This window comes from Pseudopipra pipra, chromosome 1, assembly GCF_036250125.1.
Source record: "Pseudopipra pipra isolate bDixPip1 chromosome 1, bDixPip1.hap1, whole genome shotgun sequence".
Taxonomy (NCBI): Eukaryota; Metazoa; Chordata; class Aves; order Passeriformes; family Pipridae; genus Pseudopipra; species Pseudopipra pipra.
The window spans coordinates 21,195,593-21,222,978 of record NC_087549.1 but is presented as its reverse complement, the minus strand read 5'-3'; the positions used below and the strand labels follow the sequence as shown (position 1 = coordinate 21,222,978).

Genomic DNA, 27,386 nt, shown 5'->3' with positions numbered 1-27,386 from the left:
CTCCATACTCTTCCCTTCTGTTCTTAATCAGATTCTAATTTTTATTATCTACTGTAAAACTCTCAATTCTAGGAATGGTGACTAGTGTCCCTAACTAGCTTTTTGAAGGTTTAAGATTATACTAACCACCTTTTCTACCAATCTTGATGCTTATATACCAGGAAAAAGGGCTTGGATGCTTCTGGAAATGGAACATCACAATCTGAAAGCAATGATGTATTTAAACTTTTTTGTTAAATACAACAAAAAGGCTATACTGAACCTGTAAAAAGTAAGACCTGTAACTTGCTTAAGTCAACTGCATTTGCAAAGGGGTAAGGCCATGGAGTTTACATTCAGTGAGTTGGTTCATCTTATTCGTCCAGGTATCAGATTAACCCAGTAACACAGAGGTAACTTTTCACCCAAATAAACATTATCTAAAACTAGAAGATACTTACACTGTGCTTACAGGTGGAGCTCAATCAAGAAAAAGGCCACTCAAACTTCCCTCATGTTGACTACATAATATTAATATTTTAATACAGTTCAATTCTTTTCTAAGATACTCACTACTTGACAGAGATGTGACATTGTTCGAAAATTAGTCTCAATTTCTCTGTAATTATTTCCTTTTCAAACCAAGTATCTACAAATGCTGTAGTTATTCTGTGAATACCATCAGTGCAGACCTCCCTGGGGATGAGGAAAGGAAGAGCATAGTTATTTCAATACTCTAGGGAGCCTTCACACAAACTGTAGTGTCTGAATCTTCTGGACAACAGAGAGGCTCCTGCTCAGTTCTCCTTTAAAGAGCCAACAGCAGCACAACAGGGGTTTCCATATAAATAGACCTATTCCAAAAGGTCAGCCCTTAAAGAACTTTGTGTGCCTTTTGCTGTAAGTCTGGGGACCATTCATGTCTGTTAAGGTATCTCCAGAGTTTCAGCTGTTCAGTCAGAAGGTCGTAGGCATCTAAAAGTTGTAAACCACTTAGAATAACCTTAAAATCAGGTATGAAGCATTCAATCTCAACTTCCCTGAAATTAACTAAATGCCTAAATGTGTATTCAGATTTTCCATAGTAAAAATATTTCCGTATTGAATTTGTGTATAATATTGTCATTACTCTAAACGGTGTGGGAAGACAGATGACATGAAATCTACACCAAAGGTAGTTGAAAAGTCCATTCATAAAACTTTTATTCCACTTACATCAACTTAATACACATGTTCTGAACAGTTATGCTTGGATTGTTCATGAAAATTTTATAAGACATTAAACAAAGCTAGCCATCATCTCAAGTTATTTCCCTGTTAACTATTTTTACAGCACATGCATGTTAGGCAAGTATCAAAAAAAAAAAAATCACAAAAGCAAAAAACCTAAAAAAGTTAAATACATGGGTTTTTGTTTTACTGCTGTGCTCGATATACAGTGTCATTATGAATATCAAGCAATTCATTTTTACTGCATCTTTACTTGTACATTTGTTCTTAGGTTGCTTAAACCATTTAAATACAAATAAAATGTGTAGCAAAAATAATGAAAGCAACAGCAGGTAACTTTACAAATAATGGAATGTGAACCGTTTCTCTGTCCTTCTCTAGAGAAAGCTGACTGGGTTATCAAACTGTCTTAAGGAACACTTCAGCTGCAATCAAAGATGTACACTTGATTGGAATATTCCACAGATGTCACATGTTCACTTAACATGCAATATCTATGGGACATCAGTTTATTCACAGCCATTGTGTGCTCCAGCTTGAATATTCATGCTAACTACACCTGTGGCTGCAACATTGATTATCCCTTTTTTCCATCATGACAGACCAATATGCAAGCAGTCATCTTTGCCTGACATAGAAAGCTGTTTTAACACTGGCCTTGTGGGAAGCCACAATGTACCAAAAGTACTATGCCAAACATGTAAAACTTGTATAAAAATTTCACAACCCTATATTGGCCACCTCAGATGAAAACATTCCCCAAATGTTAACTGGCTCTATTCCCCTAATATTAAACAAAACCACATGGGAAATATAGAAATCCAAATAGAAGTAACATAAACCTGTCAAATCGTAAACAAAAACTATTTGTGGGACAGCATGGATGACAAATGGTCTACTGTTTAAATTTCAGAATGAGGCAGACGGAAGTTGGAAGGCTGGTTAATTCTCCCCTCCTTCTCCTGCTTCGGCTTCATCTCCTTGGGTATCCGATGTCCACAACTGTTTGGGGAAAAAAAACAGAGTAAAATATGTAAGATATTAACACTTATGACTAAAAATTAATAAGGAATTGTTAGAATGAAGGCCTACGTCTTAAGTAAGTTCTCAGAGGTCCTATTAAGCAATGTGGAAAAAGAAAAAGCACACACTAACATGAATGTGTTTCTTGGCTATTACAAAATGGAAATCCAATCCTAGGTGACACAACCCTATGCTGTACTTAATGAGCAAGTTCATGAACAGTCAAAATCAGTCTCACACCCACAAGGCTCACTAGAATACAACTACAAGCAGGCAAGAATCAGACCTACAGAACAGATAAATGCGAATCAGGAAGTAATGTAACTGGTTTCCCCTCAAGCAAGTTTTACACATCTTTCTGAAGGAAGAGCTTAGGTAAAGGTGTCTCTCCACACCCAGTGCTACAGTGATTGTTACCTTTTCTTCAGAACAGGCATCTGAAGGTTTGTTCTGCTTTTTTAAACAAAAACCACTTCACCAAAATCTCTATCCCTTGGCTCTGTTCAGTTAGTTGTGCTCCCCTTTAGTGACTTTCAGAACACTGAGCTTCCAAACTTGGTGGGCAGGGTGAGGAGGGAAAAAAAAATCAGGCTAAGCATGCAGTATGCAAAAAATGTTATTTTCAGCTCCATAAAATCACACTAAGGAGCCATACAGCAAGATTAAGTACCAAGTAAGGAAACTAAACATCAGTTCCAGAGCAACACCCAGGGCAAAGAAATTATTTTGTGAAGCAAGTATCTAGCCATGCTGGCTGCTTCCAAACTATTACCAGTCCAGTATGATTTGTAATCTCTCACTTTATGGAGTTATAGCATCATTAACTGAATCATTCACTCTCTACAGCATAAGGTGGTAAGACACAAAACCAACTAATTCTCTCTCCACCTACAGTGCTATGCCACTAAGGTCTCACAAGACGCTTTCTTTTAAAAAAAAATCTACCATCAGAAGTATTTTATCTTTTCCAGGAGTAGAAGGCAATAGAGAAACCTGCACAAGCTCAATAGTCTTGTTCTTGCTCTGAACATGCACTCAATCTTCCTTGCTGAAGCCTTAAGCAACAAATTCTTCTACTGGAGACACAGCACACCAGTAGTCTGGTTCTAGACCTGCACTACATTCTATACTACATTACTACATTAGTCCCAATTTCAGTGCTATTCTTGTAAGGAACAGCTAGTAAGAGCAGTTTTATCAGCATTTTATCAGAAGCTTCTATCCTAAATCCTCACCTCTAGAAAACAGAATCACAGAGTCATTTAGGATGGAAAAGACCTCCAAGATCATTGAGTCCAACCATTAACACTGCCAAGTCCACCATTAAACCATGTTCCCAGGTGCCACATCTACATGACATTCAAATACCTCCAGGGATGGTAACTCGACCATGGCCCAGAGCAGCCTGTTCCAATGTCTGACAACCCTTTTGGTGAAGAAAATTTTCCTCATGTCCAATCTAAACATACACATACCTTTATTCATAAAAAAAAGGGCCTGACTGCTATGAAAGACGGATTACCAATTTTACCAATTGAAGCACAGTTTAACAAATCTGCTAGGAAAAAAAAACAACCTCTTCAGAGGAAGGGATGCCTTTTATTTAATTAAAAAAATGCCCCAAACAATTTTGTAGCAGAGCAAAGAAATTATCTAGCAATTCCAGTAAAACAGATTTTCACGTGATACGTTAAACAGCCCTTTGAACACTTCTCTGCCTTCAGTCCCCACTGAGAATGAACCTAGACTCTTCTTCAGCCATACAAGACTCAAGGAAAAACAGAATCAACAATTGAAAAAAGCGCTCCTGCACTGAACTGATCAACATGCTGAATCACTGTCAAAAGCCCACCTCCCTCACAGACTGCAAGACTTGCGTAATTACAAAAACAGACCTTTTTTACATTTATGAAATTCATTGCAATCTTTGTCAGTCACACACATAATTAAAAGTTATTTTCTACCTCAAAAGTTGTGGAAACACATGGAACCAGTACACTCATACAGATCACGATAAGCATTTAAGGCAAGACACATAATTCATTCAAGAATATAGAATCTTGCATCTCTCTACAGCTTTCTCCCTTATAATGGAAAGCTCACATAAACTATCAGACCCACTACCATAACAACTCGCATGCTATGGGAGCTCAGTCCAACTTTTGCTCTTGTGTGAAACAATTTGCTTTCCAACTGCTACAACAAGCTTTACATTATTTTTACTGGGAAGCCAGCAATTAAAGTCAGCCTCTATTCTCTGTTTCAATACTACTCATTCAGAGGACAGCTCTTGAGCAATCCCACTCAAGGGGACAGTACACACAGACATTGAGAGCGATGCCAACCCTGTATCTGTCTCCAATACAGAGGTTGAGAAATCACTTCCATTTGTTTTGTAAGCAACAACTGGAATAATCACAAGTAGTTTTTGCAGCAGTGTTAGGTTGGCACTCCAGTGGAAAAGGATCCAAGAAACAGGGAAATTAAATGTTAGACACAAAAACAGAAAATATGGCAACTTCAATTTTAAGCAACAGTACAATTTCTAGTTATGGTAAAAGCAGTGTCACTATTTTGTAAAGTTATCTCTGACGTAAAGATATCTCTGATGTCAGCTGCACAGTGTTAACAAGGGGCTGCATGTGGCCACAAGAGGTGCTTATTTTTTCAGTTCTTGCTTGCAGCTCTTCCCCCCACGGACTGTGGAGCGAACAATGCCAATAATTTCACGATTGCATGTTTGCTTACACTTAGTTTCATTTGCTTTAGATATTTATCTTTGCCAGTCTTAAAGTTCTAAGTAGGTTAAAAAATCCTGCACACAGGATGAAGATTTTGATTACTGACAACTACAGACAGCTGTGAGTCCAAGGGGAAAAAAGGACTTAAGACAGTTGTTTTACAACTGCCATGGAAAAAGCCTGCTAGCATCACTTTCCATTTCATCTCTACCAAAATTAAAACCAAACAAAAAAGCTCAAACAACAGGTTCTTAAATGGACTTGTTAGCTTTGTTTGCAGTTTTCAGGTAGGATCTACTTGCACATGCAATCACATAGAAAAAGCTGTATGAAATTTGACATAAGTTTTGAAGAGGCAAATGCAACTGCATTCTCAAATGCTGTTTAACATTAGTTAGTAGGTTTGCTAGTCACAGTCCAGATTGTATCACTTAAACATGCTAGATTCCTTGAATAAAATAACCTGAAAAATGTAGTCAATTTGCTATCTGTCAGAAAACCATTTTAGCAGGTAGACAAAAATCCCAAAAAACTAAGCAGGAGAGAGACTTAGCTCAGAATCATGATGTACTGTAAACTCATTTGTGAGTGATAAGACACAGCTCCAGAGCCGTGAACAAAAAGGACAACTCTGAGTGCCACTAAGACCAATCCCACCATCAATATGCAAACTTTGATGATACTCACTGTCAAGTTGTCTCTCAGTAACTGCATTATTAGCGTGCTGTCTTTGTATGACTCTTCACTTAATGTATCAAGTTCAGCAATTGCTTCGTCAAAAGCCTAGCGTTATAAAAACAAACAACTCCATTAGCCATGCCACAAAAGGTTATGCAAATACTTTATATGCAATTTCCCCCCTTAGACCTACCGTTTTTGCAAGGGAACAGGCCTTCTCCGGGGAATTGAGAATCTCATAATAAAACACGGAGAAGTTCAGAGCCAGACCTAATCTGATAGGATGTGTTGGTTGCATCTCCTTTTTACTGATTTCAAAAGCTTCTTGATATGCCTGTTGTGATTGCTCCACTATCCCTTTGGGGAAAAAACAAACACACACAAAAACCACAACAAGTAAGTAATTCACATACTGTATCCAGACATACAATCAGGACTGTGTTCATGCTTGCATGAACAAAGTGTATTAAGACTGAATGCCTGTTAATGAGCATTTTACCTAACAAGTTGCTATTTCATGAAGATTCTATTAAATTACATTTTCAAATTATTAAAAAAAGGGAAGTTGTCACTGACCAATTCACAGGTTTGAGTCTTTCCCTGCCACCCTGGGACTACTTATATTTAGGAATGTTTGCAGCAGTTTTGTAGCACTTAAGCAAGATAAAACCCACCACCCACATGAAAATGTACAAACCCAAAGTTTTAACTACGCACAGGTTTGACACAGTACCACAATTTCAATGTGTTTAAACACTGCCATGCATTAGATCCAAATTTTAGTCATGGGAAACATTGGTGACCTTTGCTTATCATGCTGAACCCTTTCAGTAAGCCATCTATGAGCTTCCATTCAAACTGTTTGGCAAAGATAGTGTGGTATACGTCAACCCAAATTAAATACATATTTAAAAGCTTCCAACATAGTTCTATTTCCAGTGCAGATACGGAGAGCATTTTTACCTCATTTAGAAGTTCTAGTACTTTGAAAGGAATAGAACTTTGAAGGGAGAAAAATTAACAATTTGGCTCCCTTTTTTTTCAGAGATTAATCTTTTGTTACTCTTAATTGGTTCAGTTGTACAAGTTATAAACACTTGGCAAAAAACAGCAACTACAATGTGTACACCAAGATTGAAGAACTCAACAGTTTCCATTCTCACTGAAGGCACGTGAACTTAGGAGCAAGCTCTGCCTGCACAAGTCAGAGATCAGGGCCCAACACAGCCTACAAGCTGGACTGTGCCCTTGATAGCTGCAGGGGCAAGGGAAGGGCTGGATGCTGAGCACAAAGGGACAGTTGTTCCTGTGTGCTCACCATTGTTAACAGTATGTGAGAAAAAGGTGGGCAGGAAGTCATTCAATTCAGATGCAAAAGGACTCCAATCCTAACATTTCTGGATCAAACCAACATCATCTCTGCAAGACATACACTGAGGCTGAGAGGGATAAATAAAAAAATGGAAACCCACCAAAAAGTGCTCAGCCAGGAGATTAGGTTAAATAAAAACAAAATTCAAAACCACTTTAAACAAGGATTTTCACAGTCTAATTTTAGAGCCTGTAACTTGATCCTCAACAGAAACAGAAACTTTGGGACTCAAAAAATTGTATCTGCTATGCATGTGAATAGAGTGCACCGAAATTACTAAAAGGAAAACATTGTAACTCTGTAGCAGATCTAAAGTAGTGGTAACACATGAAATTCTGTAGTCACCTGGACTGGGTCAGCTTGCACACAGTAGCACAACAAGTCAAATCGAGCCCTATATACTACGTATCAGTATCTTTATGCAACACTATTATTCAGCATTCTGGGGAAACTGGGTTTCACCACGGATGTGGATATAACAGATGTGCCACTAAAGCACACACATCTATCCCCTTGAAATTATTCCACATCTGTTTCCCCTCCACACCCAGCTCAATCCAGTCTCTGACGTTGTGCAGACATCTTTCTGTGTCATACTGGGAGAGTTTATGAGCCTGGGAGCAGTGCAAGGCCACAGGGGCACCACATGTCCAACAGTTCCACCAGGAGCTGAGCAGATCGGGCACATGGCCAGAATGGAACAGCAACAGCTGCACAGCTCGATGGCTCTCCAAAAACCCTGAGGGTCCCAAGTCTACAAATTCAGACTGTCCACACTCTCCCAAGCATCCTGGATTTCTGCAGATTGAGGGCAGATACCAGGCTGGGCTCTGTGCTGGAGTGTGCTGCTCTTCAGGGCACACTGCCACCAGTCCCAAACTGGCTCCAGGAAACAGCCTGGCACTGTTGGCAGCAGGCTGTATCTATGTATTGTTCTGAACTGAAGGTAACTCCACATGGAGTCAACATGCTGTTAGGGTATCTCCAACTACAGCAGTTAAGCCACTCAAAATGTTAAGTGCCTTATATTAACTTTTCTAACTAAACTTAGGTGAAGGCAACTTACCTGCCATTATGGCACGCTGCTTACATGAAAATACAAGAAACTTGAGGAAATGGAAGACTTTTGGATATCAAACTACCATGGTTACAGAAGAAATTTTCCTAATAGTAAGATTAGTTTTATTAATAATTTTCTCCTACAGGTTGTTTCTACTCTCTTTGATCACTGAACCTATGCAGACTGTTTTAATTCTGTAGAAATGCCGGAAAAATGGCACAGATAAGTCTTCAAAAAGCTACAAGATTACAGAGAGGTAAAACCTCCCAATACTCAGCCAGAGAGAAGCAGTATAAACCTGTACTTTAGTGACAAACAAGATGTCCACATGCGTTAAGTTGGAGTCAATACCAAGATTTTGTGACTAAACACCCGTTCCCTGCTTTGAACAGCAGGTAGAAGAAAATCTTTTTAATCTTTCATTTGAAAGCTAGCAACTTATGATTTTTCTTCAGAAAACATGAAGCCTATTACTAAAGAGATTTACATCCAAATCAGAATTATTCTAATTTTAGAGATGTGTCACTGCCCTGCCATATGCAATCTAATTAGCCAATATTTATCCACAAGATGACATACAATACCTTTCTTGTCATCTCCAGCAGCAACCTCAGCCAAGTAACGGTAGTAGTCTCCTTTCATTTTCAAATAGAAAACTTTACTTTCTGCTTGCGAAGCATTAGGGATCAAGAACTTTTCCAACAGAGACTAAAAGAGAAACAAAGAACACAGTGTTTTGAACATACATACTTTTACAGCATGCTGAACAAACAATTCAATTATATTTCAATCTATTTCAAAGTCAAGACAGCTTTACTTTTTGCTTATTTTCTTCACACCCTACATAACATATTCAGCTAGAGAATGTGTTCTGGATCCCAATTCTAGATATAAAAATGAATGCTGAAGGCTGTGACTTGATGGGGAGAAGGTGGCTGTGTCAATTTAGCAGAGGAGTCTTGTATGACCAAAGGAAGGGTTTTTATAAGCCATTATACAGAACCCTGACAAAAATAAGGTAGTCAAAAGACTCTAGGTAGAGACTGTAACATGGAAGAAAGTCTGCATCCACAAAAGACAATACAAGGATCTGAAGTATCAGCTGCCAAATCAGAGACCTGAGTATCTTACATACAAAGGCAATGAATAAGCATCTTCAGCCCAGTTCCCATTAACTGGAATGCTGTACTGGCATCACCAGCAAAAAACGGCAAGGTGAACCCGTTATTCTTGAATTTCCAGACAGCTGACAATCTGACATTCAGCTCTGTAGCACCTCTACTTGACTTTATGTGCTGTCCTAACAGGTATCTCCTCCATCTTCCAAAGCAAAGGTAGCTCTCTGGAGTCACTCCACCAAATCCTCCCTGTGGGCTGACAGTTAAGACCAGGTTTTTCTAGATTATTCTAACTGCTTATTAACACAGCAAGTTCCTAGATGAGGCAGTCATGTAATTTAGCAGGAGTGCTATTATGATGAAAAGAAAAAAAAAAGAAAGAATATCACTAGCTCCAACACATTTAGTCAAATTAAGATACAAACTGGTCAAACTTTGTGATATTGAGTGCTTGAAGTCAGAAAGAAAAGTAATTATTTGAAAATCAAAAATAGGTATAGAAGCACTCCTGAATAGTCAGAATTAATCAGAAGCTGTTACATTTACTTTGCTAAGGCTATGCAGAAAGTAATTTTTTTAAAGAGGTTTTAGTAGGACTTTTTGGGCATCTTCTTTTTCCTATGAATTAGATGACTGATGTTTCAGTTTTGCTTCACTTTTTTTAGCTCATATTTCCAGTGATGCCAGAGAAAGGGACAAACTAATTCAGCTTCAACTGGAATGATGGCTGCTTTACAGTACTTTCCTCTCAATAGCACCCAGCAAGTTAAATGAACATCTTACAAGACATATTCCTGGGATAGGCACACCCTGGATATGATAGACTACCACTATTCCACTGTGACACAGGCACATGTGGTACCTGCTCTGCTTAACAGGCCAACTATTAAGCTACAGAAAGCTACAGAAAACTGTAACTCACAGAAAGAGCAAGAAGATTAAGTTTGGTCTTCGTTTTTGTTGCCTTTTTTTCCCCTCAATAAAAGCACTAATTTATTATATAAATAATGCTACAATAAAATAAAAACCTATAAGTCTACATTCTTTATTGGCTTCAACATAGTGGATTTATTCAATCATTAATATTACACATTTGCAGTACTGTGGGTGTTGGTATATAACTTCATTTTATAACCAGAGACACTGAAAAATACTGCATGTCCTTGCTTCTCACCCAAATGACAGCAGAGACAATCCTTTGGCAACGGAAGGAACACAACACAAGCAAGTCATCAGAAGTATTTTTATGGAGCCACTCAAACGAGTTGCTGTGCTACCTCATGCCAAAGGCACCCTTCTGGAGGTTGTACCACTATGCCAAGAGGAGGGTTCAGAGCCACCTCTGCCCCCGCGAGGCTGGGACACAGCAGAAGGACAGAAGGAACATGGGTCACGCGCCTCAGCTCTCTGAAACTACTTACACACTCTGTCCTCACCATTAGAGAACTTCAAGGTTTGCAGCTATGATATTTTCATGAGTGTCAAGGAACTCCAACTTCAGTGACAACTGAAGGTTACCAGCTACTGAGAAGAAGGCTCCTTATTAGTTTTTCTCTGTAAGACTGCAATTAAACCAGGTGTGTCAGTCTGCACCTACCCTTCTGGCACCATAGGGAGTTGCCCTCCTTTTGTACCCTCCATTAATTGGTCAGACCAAAATATTTTCAGTGATTCTAGAAACAGAAGTTAATCATCACCTTTATTGAAGGTCATTTGATTAAAAAGTACAGTTCTACTCGCTCCCACATCAGCAACCAAATTCCAGACTTAAATTTCATTTAGGTCACAAATGAGGTGAAGTTGCACCAGTAGACAGAGAAGAGGAAAGACCAAATTGTCTTCCTAATCAGACAGATACTAGCAGGGCAACAGCAGCTTGAACACTGTAAATCTTGTACTGAAAAAAGTCCTAAAGCCATGTCAAATTTCAAAGACTGATGAACTGAGAAAATCCCTTTGAACAGCTATTCATCAAATATAACCGACTATTTGAGCTCCAACTCAAACTGCGCTGGTAGCTTGCTCATATCTGGATGAAAGAGTCTATTCTATACAAGTAACACGTAGGATTGGTAGGCCACATATCTTTGGAAGAATTTTATTTATGCCAAATACTTCATAAACAGCAACAATAAAACCTGAAAGCAGATGAACATTTAAAAGCTAGCACGTGAAATTACTGAAATGAGAGCTCTCCCTATCATTTATCTAGTATTATATATTCAGTTTCTCCTATTTGAATTAGTCTATTTCAGGATGTATTTTCTTTTACTGGCATAAGTAAACACAGACCACTTGTTTAAAGTTAACCTGAAGATTCAGGGTACAGTGATTTATCCTAGAGAGCGGCTGTGAAAGTGCAACCTGCATGGAGGTGGTGTGGCTACAGAAAACCAGACAGATAAGACCAATGAAACTACTAACCTTTTAGAGTTCAATTACAGAAGATAGCATAATCAAAGGCATAACCAATCTAACACTTTTTTATCTGCCAACACATCAGCTTATGGGCAATACTGTTTATCATGTGGGTTTTTTAATAGCTTTAACTGCAAAGCTTCTCTGGAGGATACAATTGTTTTCACAAGGAGGAATATCTTGGTATTTAAGTTCTATTGATAGGCTGTTCGTCCAAACCTTCCTTCTCCCTCCTTGACCAGTTGATACGATAGTGTTTAGCAGTATTGTGATCACCCCACAGGACACTGAAGTGCTCACATCTACTCCAAGACCTGACTAGTAAGTGATCTGTAATTACTAAGGTGATCTCCAGCACTGCAATGCATGCGACACCCCAACAACTGTGGTCCATACAGCACATGTATATTATAGCTACATGGTATGTAGTTAAGCCCTAATACTCGTTCATGACATTCCTGCTATCATGCAAAATTCTCATCCAATTTTTATATATATTAATATGCACTAAGTACAACTCTGCAGATAGTTAATTACAGTGCCCTGATCAGGATCTGGTAGAAACAGTTTTTTAAACAAAACTAAACCACCACTCCCAGCCCCTGAGCCCCCCCAGCTACACAAAAGCAGTTGTCAGAGCTTTTAATTTGACAGCAGGAATCTAACTGCTGTGAAACAAACCATACTATTGTAGTCAACTAGGCAGATACAGCAGCATCTTAGTGCATTTTTCAGCCAAAATCTGTAACAGCTTGTACAAGTGCTTCTAGCACCTCTTGTAAGTCTTTTCAGAAAGACTTACTGGAAAATTATTACTCTATTTAGAAAAAAAAAAAAAAAAAAAGGATGTACTAAACCTGAATATCAACCCTTACAAATATTCTGGCTGTTCAAAGATCAGGCTTCAACACTTCACATCTGCAGTTGTGGTCAGGACTAATTTAACAACTTTCTGGTACTCTGAACTGACAAACAAACACATTTGAAGTCAGGAGATGTTGGCTATGCTCACACATACCATTGACAAGAAATCTCACCCATGGGGTATGTTCCCTCACCCCCGGCAAGTATGTACTAGATAGAAGTCTGTGTCTCCAAAGGCGCAACAGAAGCTGCCTGCACACAACTTCTATTATTCTACCAGAGAACTTCAATCCTGGCTATTTTAAACACTGAAGTGGAGATTCACTTTCTTCATTCTTACGCACATTCTACTGACAGAACAGGACACAGTCAACGTGAAGCACAACACGTTTTGAGCCTGTTTTGATGAAAGTCTCTATGTACTTGTACCTGTGGTTTTGCAAGATAAAGTCTGAAAGGTAAGAGTTATCAGACTCAGTGAGGAGTGTGAAGGAGGCCTATCAAGTAGTAACAGAAAAACCCAACACCCAACCCTCTCCTAGAAGCCTGTCTGCTTCTCACTGCAAGTGGACAGCTTGTCAAATTTTGGTGAGGACTTCAGCTGAAGACAGAAAGCCAACGTAAAGACTTGAACAGTCCTTTCCTGACACCTGAAGCCTAAACCACCCTCTTTCAAAAGCATTCGCATGTTTGGCAAATGACTTGTGTGGGGCAGAAATCTACTCCAAAATTCATCATAAGACCATTAAAATAAGTGCCTCAGTTTTGCCTTATTGCTTTTAGTTCTGTGCTTATTTCCCTTTATTAAAGGCTTGGTTTCAGTACATGTTATTGCCTAGAAACTTTAGTTAATTACTAATGCACTTGAGGATTGCATCAACAGCTCAAGTTTCTATATTTCCCTCCTGACAAACACGAGCAAAAGAATAGTCACCAGACTCTAGGAAAAGTGGCAGTAAATGAGTGGGTAATACACAATTAAAGTACTGAGAACAAGAAACTTTGTTTTTAAATACAAAAAAATTAATTATTAAGATACCTAATTGAGTAAAAACTCTTGAACTATTGGAGAAACATAAAGATATTGCTCTTGCTCAAAAGAGCCAAGCTTCAGAATGGCAAAAATCCAAAAGAATACACTGATAAGCATTAGGTAATTTAAACAGTATGAGTTTCTCAGAGATGACAAGGCAGGCCTTTTGTTTTCATGCAGTATCGAAAGACACCTGACATAGTAATGACATTATTTCTAGTTTTGAGAATAAATTACACATGAGTATTAGCTGCACTTCAACTTACTTGTCATCCATCCATGGTACACAACATAGGGATGAAAACGAGACATGGAAGAACTCTTAGTTTTTAAATTCATGAAAGGCAAAGAAACAGTGTATCTTTTTTTAAAGCTCACTCTGAAATCAATTTCACACTTAATGAAAACAGCCTAATATTTTCATGATGGGAACAGCAGCATGCCACTGTCTTTCTCCAAAATATTTTAAGAACACAAGAAGAATCATACTGGCTGAGAGGATTCTTCTGTCTGCTAACCTACCTGCAACATGTCCAAAAGAGGATGCCACTACAAAAATACATTAACAAAGCAAGAAAGTACCATGCTTCCCTTAGCCTCAATTAATGCCCAGGACTTCTGGAGCCAGATGTGATTTCTCTGAATGTAGTAACCTTTAACAGCCTTCTTGTCCACATTCCACACATTGTTCAACCTCCCACTACATCAACATAACCTTAATGCCCATAATACACTGGAGAAGAAGCTGCAGATACCTGACTAACTGCCACATGAGAGAATCTTTCTTTTGCCTAAAATCTACTTCTCAGCTTCCTTAAAAAAAAAAAAGTTTAGCTTATAAAAGCACTGGTACTCAAGTCTGCATTTCTTTTAGAAGACTATCAGATAACTTCACATTATTTGAAGACTTTCAGTACCATTTCCAAACAAGAATCAAAAGCCTCTGTTTCACTTTCACAGTATCCTTGTTCTCTACAACGGAAGAAGGTGAGCAGGGGATTAGGAAAAGAAAAATAAGTAATATGTGAAGGACACGAAGAAAAGGGACATTGAGCTGAAGAACTGTGTTAGAACAAGCAATAAAATTACATTCTATTGAATCTTAAGATTCAGCTTTCCAGATGCATAAAGATACACTTACCATCTGCAACCCAGAGTACCCACCTCCTCTTGTGTGCAAGGGCAACAACCCTTACTTTGTGAGATGAAACACAAAACTACCAGACTACCATTACAAAGCTGACTTGCTGTTTTATGACTACCTGTGAAGCTGTGCATGTGTATTTGAAAGAATTACAGGTATAAAGCATCAGGTGTACTGAGGTAGACATTCAAATTACTGACTTGGATCAGTGTTTTCAGGTACATACTTTGTGGGAAGAGCTACATGTACCTGGTTACAATGGAACCCACTAACCAACCGGCACAGTAACTGCAGCATGCTTCATTAAGCTACACTTTTACAGACTTCTGTTTTGATGACAAAGTTATTCAGGCAGGCCATCTGTGTCAGACAAGTTCAAGACACCTATTATTCCCATAAAAAGCTAGTGAGTGATTTTCCATGCATGTGTTTTTTGCCTTGGCACAACAGTTAGGAAAGTTACTCAGGCTATAAAACACATGCAATTAGCTGCACTGCACAGAGTGGCACACTCACTACTAGGGGTTTAACCAAACCATTTGTGGCCAGTAATTTTATTTACACACTCTATCTGAATTGTTGGAGAGAAGTGACAAAAATTTGTATTTTTAAGAGGAATATTTTTAGACAATCCTTTCCCAAACCCTGTTTTGAGACAAGCTTACTATGCTGCTCCTGATTATAGTTCCACAGGACATATGCAGAGCTTGGGATAAGGGCTCTGCAACTGCTACCTTGTGGGTGACCTCCAACCCCCTTGGGGGAAAACCAAAAGGACTGCTGTCAGCCTTCTACTCCAGCCAAATGCAAAGCCTCCTGTTAAAAGTTAGCTACAGAAGTCTCTCTACTCATTTGCTTACTAGAACAGGAATACAAGAAAATCTGTCAATATTAGCAGCTGCTGAGGCAGGGCAGATCTCATTGGTAAAACATCTGCTGAAGAAGGAAACAAGGCTGCTCCCTGTTTTCAGTACCAGTTCATTCTTCCAAACGAATTAGCTGCCCACAGAAACAGCAGCAGAAGTTTGAGAAAGGTGACAAGGCCGGCTGGAAGAAGTGAGGCAAGAAGGATGAGCCTCAGCAGGGGAGGCATTCAGAATTTGGGACAAAGAACCTTCAGGGGGCAGGGAGGAATTTGACTGTGGCATTTTTGCAACAGTGGGAGATGTGACATCCATGGGGACATGGGATTGGTAAGAGCAGAAAAGAGATACACTTGATTAGCAGTTTTTCTGTAGTCAATCTAGTGAAGATCAGAAAGGAAAAAAATTGAGGAAATTAGGTCTAACTAATAAGAGGAAAACTGAAAAAAGGACTAAAAGGACTAATGGACAAAAGGGAATCCTGCATAACAGAAAGAATGCCAAGAAATTTTAGCTTATATATAAAAATACCACTAAAACAATGTAAATGTGTTTCTTTAGAAAAGAGAACAAAAGCAGTGTCACATATGGGCAGGCGGAAGAACACATGGAAGTAGGACACACTGAAAAATCATCTTCATGCTGACACATATGCTGAGGGATAGATACAATTCAGTAAGAAGTTGGTGTATGCACAAAAATGTCTATAGGGCAGATGGAGGGAAGATAGGGCACGGACACACCCCTGGTGTGCAAAAAAAGAAGAGGACAGCAATTGAGGCAATGAGGAGCAGTATCTCAGTTCACACTTTTACAGCCATACATATAGCACTCCTTGCAGATCTGCCTTCCCCAACCACCATGTCCTTTATTAGCTTGTTCCTTCTACCACTTTGCTTTCCAACTGGTATTTATGGCAAGGGAGGCAAATGTGCTTAATATCAGGATATACTCTTTGAGATTATTCAAAAGACTTTTCAAGTGTTTCATACCAATCATTATAGGTTTTTCCCGAAGTACGCTTAACAAACATGACAGTGAAGGAACCAAATTCTGAAGCACAGGCAAAAATACCTCTCCAGTTTAGTAATCAGCTCTGAGGAATCCCATACAAAAGGCAGCAGCCAATAGGACACTTAACAGAAAAATATTAGGACTAAAGTCTTTAATTTGTGGAGGCATTGCTATAAACAATGTCTGCTGAGGATCCAAGTCAATATGCAATTTTTATCTGTGCCTTTTTTCATTCATTTATCTGTTTCTTGAATATTGTGGACTTACAACAAAACAGAATGGTGCCAGATGCATTGATCGTTATTCTTCTCAGAACATCCTCCGAGAAACTTGAGATAATACAAAATGGAAACGAACTGAGTTAGATGAGAATTCCTGCTTGGGAGGCAGGTCTAAGCAACAGCTACTGTGGCTGTACTCTGAACCAGAACACATTCTAGCTGTCTGAAGACTCTATAGTTTCGGTCTCTGAAGAAATACTAATAAAACTACCCATAAATACGGTGTCACACTTTTATTTCTGCTAAGAAATAGAAGCAGGAACCATTTATCTTTAGCACCTTGCACTATGAGCAGATTTAAAACCTCCTGAAGCTAAACATGTATCTGTTAGGGATTCGCTATAGCACACAATGTTAATAAAAGCATTTTATTAGGAAAAATGCCATTTTAGCAATGTAAACCTATTCTGCACTAGGAGAAACCAATCAGTTAAGAGATCAGATTACTTTTGTTAAATCTTTTGTAACCTGAATAATCACAAAGGGTAATATGCAGGAAAAAACCCAACCACAACAAAAAGCAACCCACAACTGTTCTCTTCCTCATGATCTGCATTACAGAATCACAGAATCAATGAGATTGGAAAAGACCTCTGAGATCATCGAGTCCAACCTACAAACCATAGAGTCCAACCCACTATATCTGACAAAAAAATTTAAGAATTTACTGTTCATCTCAGTAGCAACATGACTTATTATTACTTCTCATTTGAAGAGACATTGCCAATCTTCTCTCAGATTTCAAGAAAAATTAGTAACTACATAAAACCTGACATTCATTAAAAAAAACCAACTCCAAATTTAAGAAATAATCACAATCTTAATTATCTTCAATCAATTTTAATAGCACAAGCTTTCTCAAACTATTTCAAAATGGCAGTCAACTACTGCCTGAACAGACAACCAGCTTCAGAGCCGAGAGCAGCTGTCTCTGCTCCCAGGAAAGAACAAGTAAAGTGTTTGAGAACCTGTTTCAGAAACATGAACTTCTGTCATGTGCTCGGTAACAAGATAGAAGTTTCCAGATAAAACCAGAGATAGTGCGGCACGTTGTACATCTGTTTGTGAAGATGTACAGAGATAATGCACTAACTCTGCTCATATCCTAAATTTTATATTTCTACCACTCGTGGCTTCCATAGGCACCAGTAGAAGCTGATATCTTAACAATGCAGTGTTTCTGCTCTTAACCATCTAGTAACCAACCAGTGAAACAAATACACTTATCAGTTCACAAAATTACAATGACGTTCTTCCTTCAACAGTACAGAAGGAGAATAGTATCTGTCATCGGTGACTAAACTGATCAACTGATTTTATTTTGCTGTTTAGAAGTGCCTATCAGCAGTAGGTACATAAAGTACTTGAACAATGAAGGCTGCTGTCAAATAAAGCAAGTTGTCACTTCAGTGCTTCTGAACAGTATAAGCATTATGTATTTTTTTACTGTAAATCAAAGCCAATTATTAAACATTAATGCCAAATAAAATTAATACAGTAGGTTAGTGGTTATAAAAGATTTTTTTCTATTTCCAATAAATGCAAGAGGATGTAGATATATGTATATATGCGTATACATGTGTCAGCCCAGCTAATGTACGTATCAGAGGTAACTGTATTTATGCAGAGCACCTTAGCTGGTTGTATGATAAACAGGCACAGTAAACACAGGTAGTGACATTATGGATGACCTTCTTGCTAAGATTAGAATAAATAAAAAAAAATACAAGTCATCTCATATTTCAACTGATCATGAACGATATTTTAATTACCAAAGATTCAACATTTTTTCAACAGTCTAACGGCCTAAAAAACGTAAAGGAAATTGCTCTAGCTTAGGCAGTGCTTTCACTGCAGGAAAGAAAAAAACCCCAAACAAACAACCCAAACCAAACTAAAAACCCAACAGTCAAAAAAAACCCCTGAAGGGTGTAGCTACAACTAGGGAAGTGATTAAAGGATTAACAAAGTGAAATCATGAGGTTGATGCAAATTGCCTCAGCCTCCTACCTTCAATATATGTGAGCAATTATACCAACCAAACTCTAACTGAAAAAGCCAGACTTGGGAGAGTTAATCAAAAGCTTAAAGGATTAATTTTATTCTTTTAACAATAAATATGACCAAATATTACGACAGGCTGCCCAGAGAGGCTGTGGAATATCCATACTTGAAGGTATTAAAAATTTGACTGACAAGGCCTTGAGCAAAGTGATCAAACTGGAGCTGTTCTGAGCAAACTTAATGACCTCCCTTTCAACCTAAATTATTTTGGGCACCTAACTCTTAGATTTCAACAAAATAACCACCCTTCTTCTGTGACTGACATTTTGCGAATAGAAATTTATACAAATGCCTCCTTTTCTGAAAAAAGGACACAGATCTCAAAGAGAGAAACAAAGTACAGTCAAAAATAAAAAATTAAGCAAGCCTGAAAGAGTCAAAGAACTGAAGGTAGCAATTTTCAGTCAGAACACTGAATTTTCTGTTGGTATCAGATACTGTCATAGCAAGAAGGTTGTATGGTATGGTCAGTCACTCAAGCTCACAAACAAGCTATTCACCTGCCCATTAGCACCATTCTACAGATTAGCTCTTTAACCATGAGGAGGGCACAATGAACATACAATGGTAGAATCTTAAGAAAACAATTCATACATGTGCATGTCAAAATGCTTATGACTTCCTATAGGAGAAAACTAGATTTTCTAACCCTGTCATTAAGAATTATTAGACAGGTTTTATAGATGTTAACATAGTAACTTATTAAGTGCTTGCAGCAACTCGAAAGAAGTCCCACAGTAATTCGAGAATGATGGCAAGAGGCATTAATTCTGTGGTATGTTCTTTAAAAAGCCATTTAGATGCATTCTGAATGGAATTACACTCCCTTCCCCCAGTGAATTGCAGCCCCATGGCAGGTTACTAAACCTTCTCCTACTCCCCCTCTCGACAACAGGTATAAGTAAGAAATGCAAACCTCAAATCGCTGATCTGAGATATAACTGCAACTTCTCACAATTACCACTTCTAACAAGTGAAGCATCCATAACAAGCACAAAGAAATCTCAAGAGTATCAGCACACAAGTATCAGCATACCATTTTATGCTTCTAAGCATGAAATTCAGAAGAAATAATACAGTGAAGAAAGTAATAATTTCATCTTATTGGAGGGTCCTGAACAACACCATTAATCTGCAGCTTTTCTGGCAGGGAGGGCGTGGGGAAGAGGTGCTGAGTAGCACCTGCATGCAACAGTAACTCCATAACCGAAGGGCAGTCAAGGTTTCAGGAACCTAAATAACTAAAAAGGTAAAGAAACAGCGAAATAGAGTGCTTGGGCACTGCTGGTGAAGAAATTTACTCAGAGTATGACTGTGGTGGAACCTAGGGGAGGAAGTGACCTCACCCAAAGACTGGGCGTGGGGTAAGAACAGGGGAACTGCCACATACCATGCACTTGGACATGCAGGGACTGCTGAGGTATGTGCCAGCCTAGGGAAGAGAGTGCAACTGTCCAGAATTACATTCCTACTAAAGTGAAGATAGCCAGTCATGTTTTCCATTATTAGTTTATGTTTAACTCATGTCAGAGACTACCTGAAAGCTACTAGACCTCCTGAGAACTTCTACCATGCAAGCAATATCGGGTGTTAGCTATTTAAAGACCTTTCCATACATTCTTCTCTGTATTTCAGAACCCTCATAAGCTGAAAAATTCATCTTACTACAGATTTAATTTGAATCACTTCAATTCCAGGTCAGTTTTCTACTAACAGCAAAAAGCATTTTGAAGAAAATCCACACCTGTTATACTAATGATGATTTTTATTATGGAAATGGCAAATAAAATATGATTATAGATTCTTATACTGGTACTTTAGACAGACCCTCCCTTCTAATATAGAAACTGGAACAGGATGTAAAGCACACACTTAGCTAACAAGAGAAAAAGTACTTAATTAAAGCTTTATTTCCTCTATCAATTAGAAACTTCTGAAGCTGGAAAATTTTTATAATACTCAAGTACTTTTAAGATGCTCAAGTATGGCAATGTACTTCCTTACACACACTATATTACTCCTGAAGAATTTGAAAATTAAGTCTTTATTGCTACAGTGCGAGGACCTTGTACTATGTACAACGTCGCAATTATTTGCAGTTTGCCAGCACCACCAGACCAACTCCAGACTAGAGCTGTTATATTATATCTTAATATACTTCTACATGTATCTGACAGAAATGGTACTGGAACACGAGATTTTAGGCGTCTCTTCTTTGTACAGCAGCACTCTGAGGCTGCAGCACACAAGAGGACAAGTTCAGCACTTTGTATAGCTGTAGAGGTGTTCCACAGCAGATTCAAGAGATGGAAGATTCAGGAAGTGGCAAGGATGCAGACACTGGCTTTTCCTGTTGCAAAGTCAGTGTAAAGGAGAAAAATAAATGGTCAGGCCTGACCCACGTAATCACTAAAACTTTTATCATTGGGCCCAATAGTGATGAAGCAAGAACTGTTAAGTCCATCATTAACTGCTCTTATTCACTCTGGAAATTAGTAGAAGAGCTGGAAACAGAACCCAGGCAGAGCTGACTATACTCAGCATCTATGGGATTAGAGGAGCTATTTCTTCCAATACACTAGTGATTTGATTCCAACAAATCACAGAGGGAAAAGAATGAGAAGCTGCAGAGGAGCCAGCTTCGGCCACACTTCTAGTCACAAACATTCTCTTAATTGGTTTCCTCCCTTCAACACTGAAGTTAGAACTCCAGTCACACTCAGCTATGAGGTAACACCCCAGAGTGTTAAATATTACTTAAGAGCCTAGCAGACAACTGAAGACACAACAACAGCTCCAACAGATTCACGGCCTCAATAAAAGATACAAAAGTTGACAAGATGCTTTTGTACTCTAATTGATAAGGCTAAAAGCTCTGAAAGTTTAACACTTCAGGTCTTATTAATTAATGGCATACTTCACACCAATCAAGATTTGGTAAGCCTTGTTTTTCACTTCTCTAAACAGTTATAGCCTAGATTACCCTGCACAAGACTTACAGAAATCTTCTAAAACAAATTAAAAAAAAAAAAACAAAACCAAACCCTAGTTCAACATTTGCATGTAGCATTGTGTTCATAATAAACAACAAAATGTTACCAGAGTTCTTTTTTCTCTGTTAAAGCAAAGTGGATGTTAAATAAAGCAATATGGTCAGTCATGTTTCTAGGTGAGTAAGAATGTATGTAAACAAGATACTAAAAGAAAGAAAATGAGAACATGTTTTTAAATATAAATCTGATTTTTCAATGTAGTTGGCAACATCTCAGGTAGCACATGCTATTTGAAAGCATTTTTAAATCCTCTCCTTTGAATACAAAAGTTTTAATTTTTTTTTCTTTTTAAACTTAAGTCTAAAAAAGTAGTTTTATTACTGCTAATCACTGCCTAAGACATTGTTTCTTCTGGACAGTAATTTTTCCTTATCCTATTAAAAAAATTGGACTGGCAACATTAAAGCTCAGTCAGTCATTAGCTTCCTAAAAATAGTAACATGTCTAAGAACAATAACTTCTTTGAATAATGTATGTATCTCTCAATAACATAAAGAAAAATTCAAGTCCATTTTGAGATTCAGAAGATTTAACAAGATTCCCCTCCCATATGCCTTCTCTCCCAGATGCTCTAGTTGCTGTGGCAAACTCAAAAGCTGGGGTTTTGGTTTAGTTTTTGAATTAAGCAAGCACAACAAAGCTAGTTTCACCTCAATCTGGTTTCCATTATCAGATGGAGTTAATTGTAAACACTAAGTTCTTATAAAGTTTTTTAAGACCACAGACTTAATTAAAATGATTTCTTAAACCCAAACGTAGCTTACAAAAGAACTTCAGGTAACTCTGAACTGAAAGCATCCACCCCCCAGGACTTTCGCATTAATAAAATAATTAAAGAAATAACAAACAATTAGAATGCCAGATTTGGATCCTTATTTCCTTGCCTTGAATAGATGAGCCACCACTTTAAACACAAGAACCAGTAAATCAGTTCTTTCCCATGAGTAAGTTTGGCATTTCTATTTTCATAGTGGAAGTTTAAGAATTATCCTTAGACAAGGTAACAAAACATACAAAATCCAGTGTGTTACAATAACCATAGCAACCAGCCTAAAGTGGAAGCCAAGACTCAGTTATCCATGCTGATTCTTCCACACTCTGGGAGAACCAATGTCCTAGAAACTATCACTGTCCATGCCATTTAGTTATCTCACGCATCAAGCAAAATTTATGCTACTCATTGATCTTAATTTTCATTTGACATCAGATCTTCAAGCACACTACTTGGCTATTTAACACTTCCCTCGTATCACATGTCATTCTGTCACCTCCGGGTACATGATCCCTTGTCACACATGGGGTGACACACCAGCAGGGTCCACAGTCCAGTGGACAACTCTATTGCTGACAGTAACCTCTACCTCATGAGTGGTCGCAGGACTGAACAGCTGCTCACTGAGCACTCACTGAAGCATCACAGGCATATGCAGTTAGAAAAACCCGACAATCTGGAATAAGCATTTGGAAGAGGTTTGGATTTCATAAACCAGTCTCCCAATGAAAATACAGGGTTGCTTTCTAGGTACATGCACATTTTAACATAACTACAAGCCACAGAAAATGTCTAACTTGAACACCCTTTAGTTTGCTACTAAAAATTAAGTTTAAGAGGGTATCATAGCATTTCTACTGCCTCTTCCTGCAGACAATTTTCTGCATGGCTGAGTCATAACTAACATTACATCATCTTACCCAGGGAGGGGCACAATTTCCGTAGAGTAAAAACTACCTCTTACAACTAGAGCAGCATATTAAAGTAGCAGAAATCAAAGTGACCTAGGATACAAATACTGCATTGAGGGGGAAGGGTGGAGGAGAAAACCCCAAAATAAACCTATATCCAGTTCAATCTCAGCGAAATATATTGACTTTTCATAACTGTTACTTTCCATACAATAATGTTTCAACATGTCTCCAAATTCATTAGCATTCATAACTATAACTTGTATATAAATAATCAGTACATTTAGAGGGAAAAACAAGTCTGACTTTTTTAAACCCTGTCCTTCAGAAATAGCATAGGAGACCACAGCTTTACTGACAGAGCAGAAATAGTCCCAGAGGGCCCAGCATCGTGTACTCTGTAACTCTAAGTAAAAATGGATCAACAGTTTCATTATTTCTCACCAGCACATCATTGCAGATGTCTCTTAGCTCAGTCTCAATTTTCTCTCTGTATTCTCGAGCCATCTGCTGTTTTTTCTCAGCGCCTTCCGTCTTTTGTTCAATACTTGAGACGACCCTCCAAGATGACCTACGGGCTCCTACAACATTTTTATAGGCAACAGAGAGAAGATTCCTCTCTTCGTTGGACAACTCAGCTCCTTGCTCAGTCACAGACTTCATGCAACTTGCCATGTCATCATATCTTTCAGCCTGCTCAGCCAGTTTGGCTTTCTGCACCAGCTCATTTTTATCCATGGTGATATTTCTGAAGAGGAAAAATAGTGAGGCATTATTCAGACATTGATCAAGCACAAAGGTATTTTAACTTCATATGCAGAGTAGTTCGGAACTGTAAGAGGTACAACTGAAATCCAGAACACAAGGCATACAAGCAGCACTCAATGCTCAAACACGTGGATATATGGATTGAAGAGTTAAATGTCACTGCTTTGTCCTGAAAAACCATTAACTTCTAAAAGTATGTTATTTTAATAAACACAAGCAAAAACATCCAAAGGTGATCTGAAAGCAAATCATTCCTATCTTATGCACACAAAATAATCCTAATTATTTGCTAATCCTAATTATATCACTCTCTCATAAGACTACATTCCAGCTGCAGTATCAACTGCTTTAAATTATCAATAAAACAAAATTGACACAGAAAATATCCAATAGTAAGCTTTTCACAGGAGAATACCAAATAAAGGCTGGACAAACAGTACCAGGCAACATTCTAAGCCTTAACAGATTCATACAGTTACAGGCACAAAGACGTGGTACAGAGATCTGCAAACCAAATCCCATATTGCATGTTCAAAAGTCAGAATGCACCAAATATCTAAATTTCAAGGTGTACACCCTTCCATGATGTTAACTCCCTTTCCCAAAATGGGAATCCCCATTTTAGGATGTTCTGTGCTGCTGCTCTGTCTGAGAGACTGTGCTTTTAGAGACAAAAAAAAATTTTACTATTTAAAAATATTACTTCAACATTAGTATTTCAGATAGCACGATGTAGCTGAGATGCTTCATAACCTGCATCTTACCACCACTTAAAAAACCGAAAATCAAACGGTTGAACAGAGGTATCGGGAAATTTCTCTTGGTACAGCACGAAAAATATACTCCTCTCTCACCCCCCATCCTTCTGTGTATCCCGACAAATTATTTTGAGGAACTGGCAATATGCTTTAGGATATACCATCCTTTAAAGTTTGACATGATTATTAAAACATGAACCAATTTCGGTCATGAATGCTTAACTTATTTCTATATGTTCCACACCCCCCAACCCTGCACCTTCATCTTTAACCATTAACATTTTTGCCATTTCACGTGACGTTACCAGAAACAATAGCAAGTCTATCCCGTCTTTGGAAATAAATGAAGCACAATTTAGCATTCCAGGTGACTTCAAGTTTTAGTAGATCCCGCTCCCGACCTGGGGGCACAAACCCGGGATTCGATCGCAAGCGCGCGTCGAGAACTTGCTGGCACCGCGCACGGCGGGGTTAAGGAGCCATTTTAAAGCAGGGTTTTGGCGATAGTTATTTATCACTCGGCGTGACCGGGGCGAGCGCGGTCAGAACGCCGGCCCCGCTATCAGCCCCCGGGGCACCGCAGGCTGCCGGGCAGCATCCCCGGGCGGCCGCGTCCGGGGCCGCCCCCGCGGGCTGGGCGCTGCCACGGCCCCGGCACAGCGAGCGCAGTGACAGCAGAAAATGGAGCGGCCCGGGGGCGGGCGGAGCGGAGGGCGGGGCAGGCGGGCGGGCGGCCCTGGGGCGCTGCGGCCGCCCCTCCCTCCTTCCCCGCGCCGCGCCCGCCGCCTTTGTCACGGCGGGTGGGCGCCGGAGCCCGGCCCGCCCCAATCCCGCTCCCCTCCGCCCCGCGCCCCCGGGGGGAGGATGCCGCGTCCCCGCCCCGGGCGAGGGGAAGCCCACAGGTCTAGCCCCGGGGGACTCGGGAGGGGGTGGGGGAGGAGGAGCCCCCTCCAGTCCCAGGGGAGCCGCCGCTCCCGCCCGGACCCCTCGGCCGGAGTGGAGGAAGATGGGCGGGGGCGGGGGGGGCTGGGCGGAGGCAGGGAAGCGAACGCTGCCGGGGGGCGGCCGCGGTTCTTCCGCGCCCGGGCAGCGTTCCCGGCGGGAGACCACACCCGGCAGCGTCCGCCGCCCGCACCGGCCCCCGCCCGGCGGGGGCGGCGCTCCCTTGCCCTCCCCGCGGGGCCGACACGAGCGGGGGCCTCACCTGCCGCCCCCTCCGCCCTTTCTTCCTCCCGCTTCCTCCCCCTCCATCCCCGGTGCGGACAGGCCCCGCGCAGCGGCCCCCACGCCCCGCTCCCTCCCCGCGAAACCGCCCCGGGGGGGGGGGGGTAGCAGGGCGGGCTGGGCGCTGCCCGCCGGCCGTCCCGCTCGGCGTCCCCGTCCCGCCATGTGCGGGAGGGGCCGTTCCCGGGCAGCGGCCCCGTTACCTGTGCACGGCGGGCGGGCGGGCGGGAGCGCGGCGGGCGCGGGTGCGTCGGAGCGGGCGGGCGGCCGGCGCGGACTGTGCGGCTCTGGCGCTCGCGGCGCTGCAGCCTCGCTCCCTCCCTCCCTCCGCCGGCGCCGCGCACGGGGCGTCTCCGCCAATCACCGCGCCGCACCGCGCGGGCCGCGCGCCGCCCGTGACGTCAAGCGGCGCCATGGCAACGGCGCGCGAGGGCGCGCGCGAACCTCCTCCCTCCTCGTCTCCTTCCCCCCCCGCGCGGACACGCCCGGAGCCACCGGCGGCCCCGCCCGCCCCCCCTCACGAGCCGAGCCGGGGGTCGCGGGGGGGTCTCGGTGCCGCCGCCCGTCTGGGGCCGTGTCCCGCCCCCCCCCCCCCTCAGCACCGGCCCGCGGGGCCCGCGCCGGCGGCGCAGAGCGGGACCGGCAGCACCGCCTCGTGCGGCCGCGGGGTGTGCGCGGGTGTCGCCCCGGGCGGGCTCTCCCGGCTTTGTGCCGCCCAGAGTCCCCAGTAACCCTCGCCGAGCCCCGCGGGCGGGTGGGTGCGTGAGTCCCGGGATGCGCAAGGAGCGGAACTGTCCCGGCACGCGCGGGACGGCCCCGCATCGAACCGCGCCCCGGGAGCCTCATCCTACCCTATGGGTTGGAAAGGAAAGCTCCAGAAGAGGATGGGAGCCCGGGCATGGCGGCGGGGCCCTGGGAGACCCTCCTGGGGCTGGCGGGTGGGCAGGCGCAGGACGGTCCCTTTGGGAAGCCTCTCCCTTGGAAATGCCAACGGGCATTTCGGACAGCACCACGCAAA

At 40.9% G+C, this 27,386-nt stretch overlaps 1 protein-coding gene across 2 annotated transcripts; it reads right to left on the bottom strand.

The window, feature by feature from the left end:
• Positions 1-1,154: 1,154 nt before the first annotated feature.
• Positions 1,155-26,707, bottom strand: YWHAZ (tyrosine 3-monooxygenase/tryptophan 5-monooxygenase activation protein zeta). 2 transcript variants are annotated; one of them, XM_064647455.1, is made up of 6 exons: positions 26,572-26,707; positions 24,063-24,366; positions 8,668-8,791; positions 5,845-6,008; positions 5,661-5,756; positions 1,155-2,211 (listed from the first exon to the last, which is right to left on the bottom strand). In XM_064647455.1, the coding sequence occupies exons 2-6, from the start codon at positions 24,354-24,356 to the stop codon at positions 2,152-2,154; spliced, it is 738 nt and encodes a 245-aa protein (XP_064503525.1). In that variant the 5' UTR covers positions 24,357-24,366; positions 26,572-26,707; the 3' UTR covers positions 1,155-2,151. The 2 variants fall into 2 exon arrangements, with proteins under 2 accessions (XP_064503525.1, XP_064503535.1); XM_064647465.1 differs by lacking the exon at positions 26,572-26,707 and adding an exon at positions 25,450-25,827.
• Between the last annotated feature and the right edge of the window lie 679 nt (positions 26,708-27,386).

What these genes read in the sequence shown, in the direction of transcription:
- YWHAZ (XM_064647455.1), bottom strand. Translation starts at nt 24,356, where the DNA reads ATGGATAAAAATGAGCTGGTGCAGAAAGCCAAACTGGCTGAGCAGGCT. An exon ending in CCTGTTCCCTTGCAAAAACG is followed by an intron (nt 5,757 to 5,844) that starts GTAGGTCTAAGG and finishes TTATAACGCTAG; the next exon opens with GCTTTTGACGAAGCAATTGC. An exon ending in TACTGAGAGACAACTTGACA is followed by an intron (nt 2,212 to 5,660) that starts GTGAGTATCATC and finishes TTCCCCAAACAG; the next exon opens with TTGTGGACATCGGATACCCA.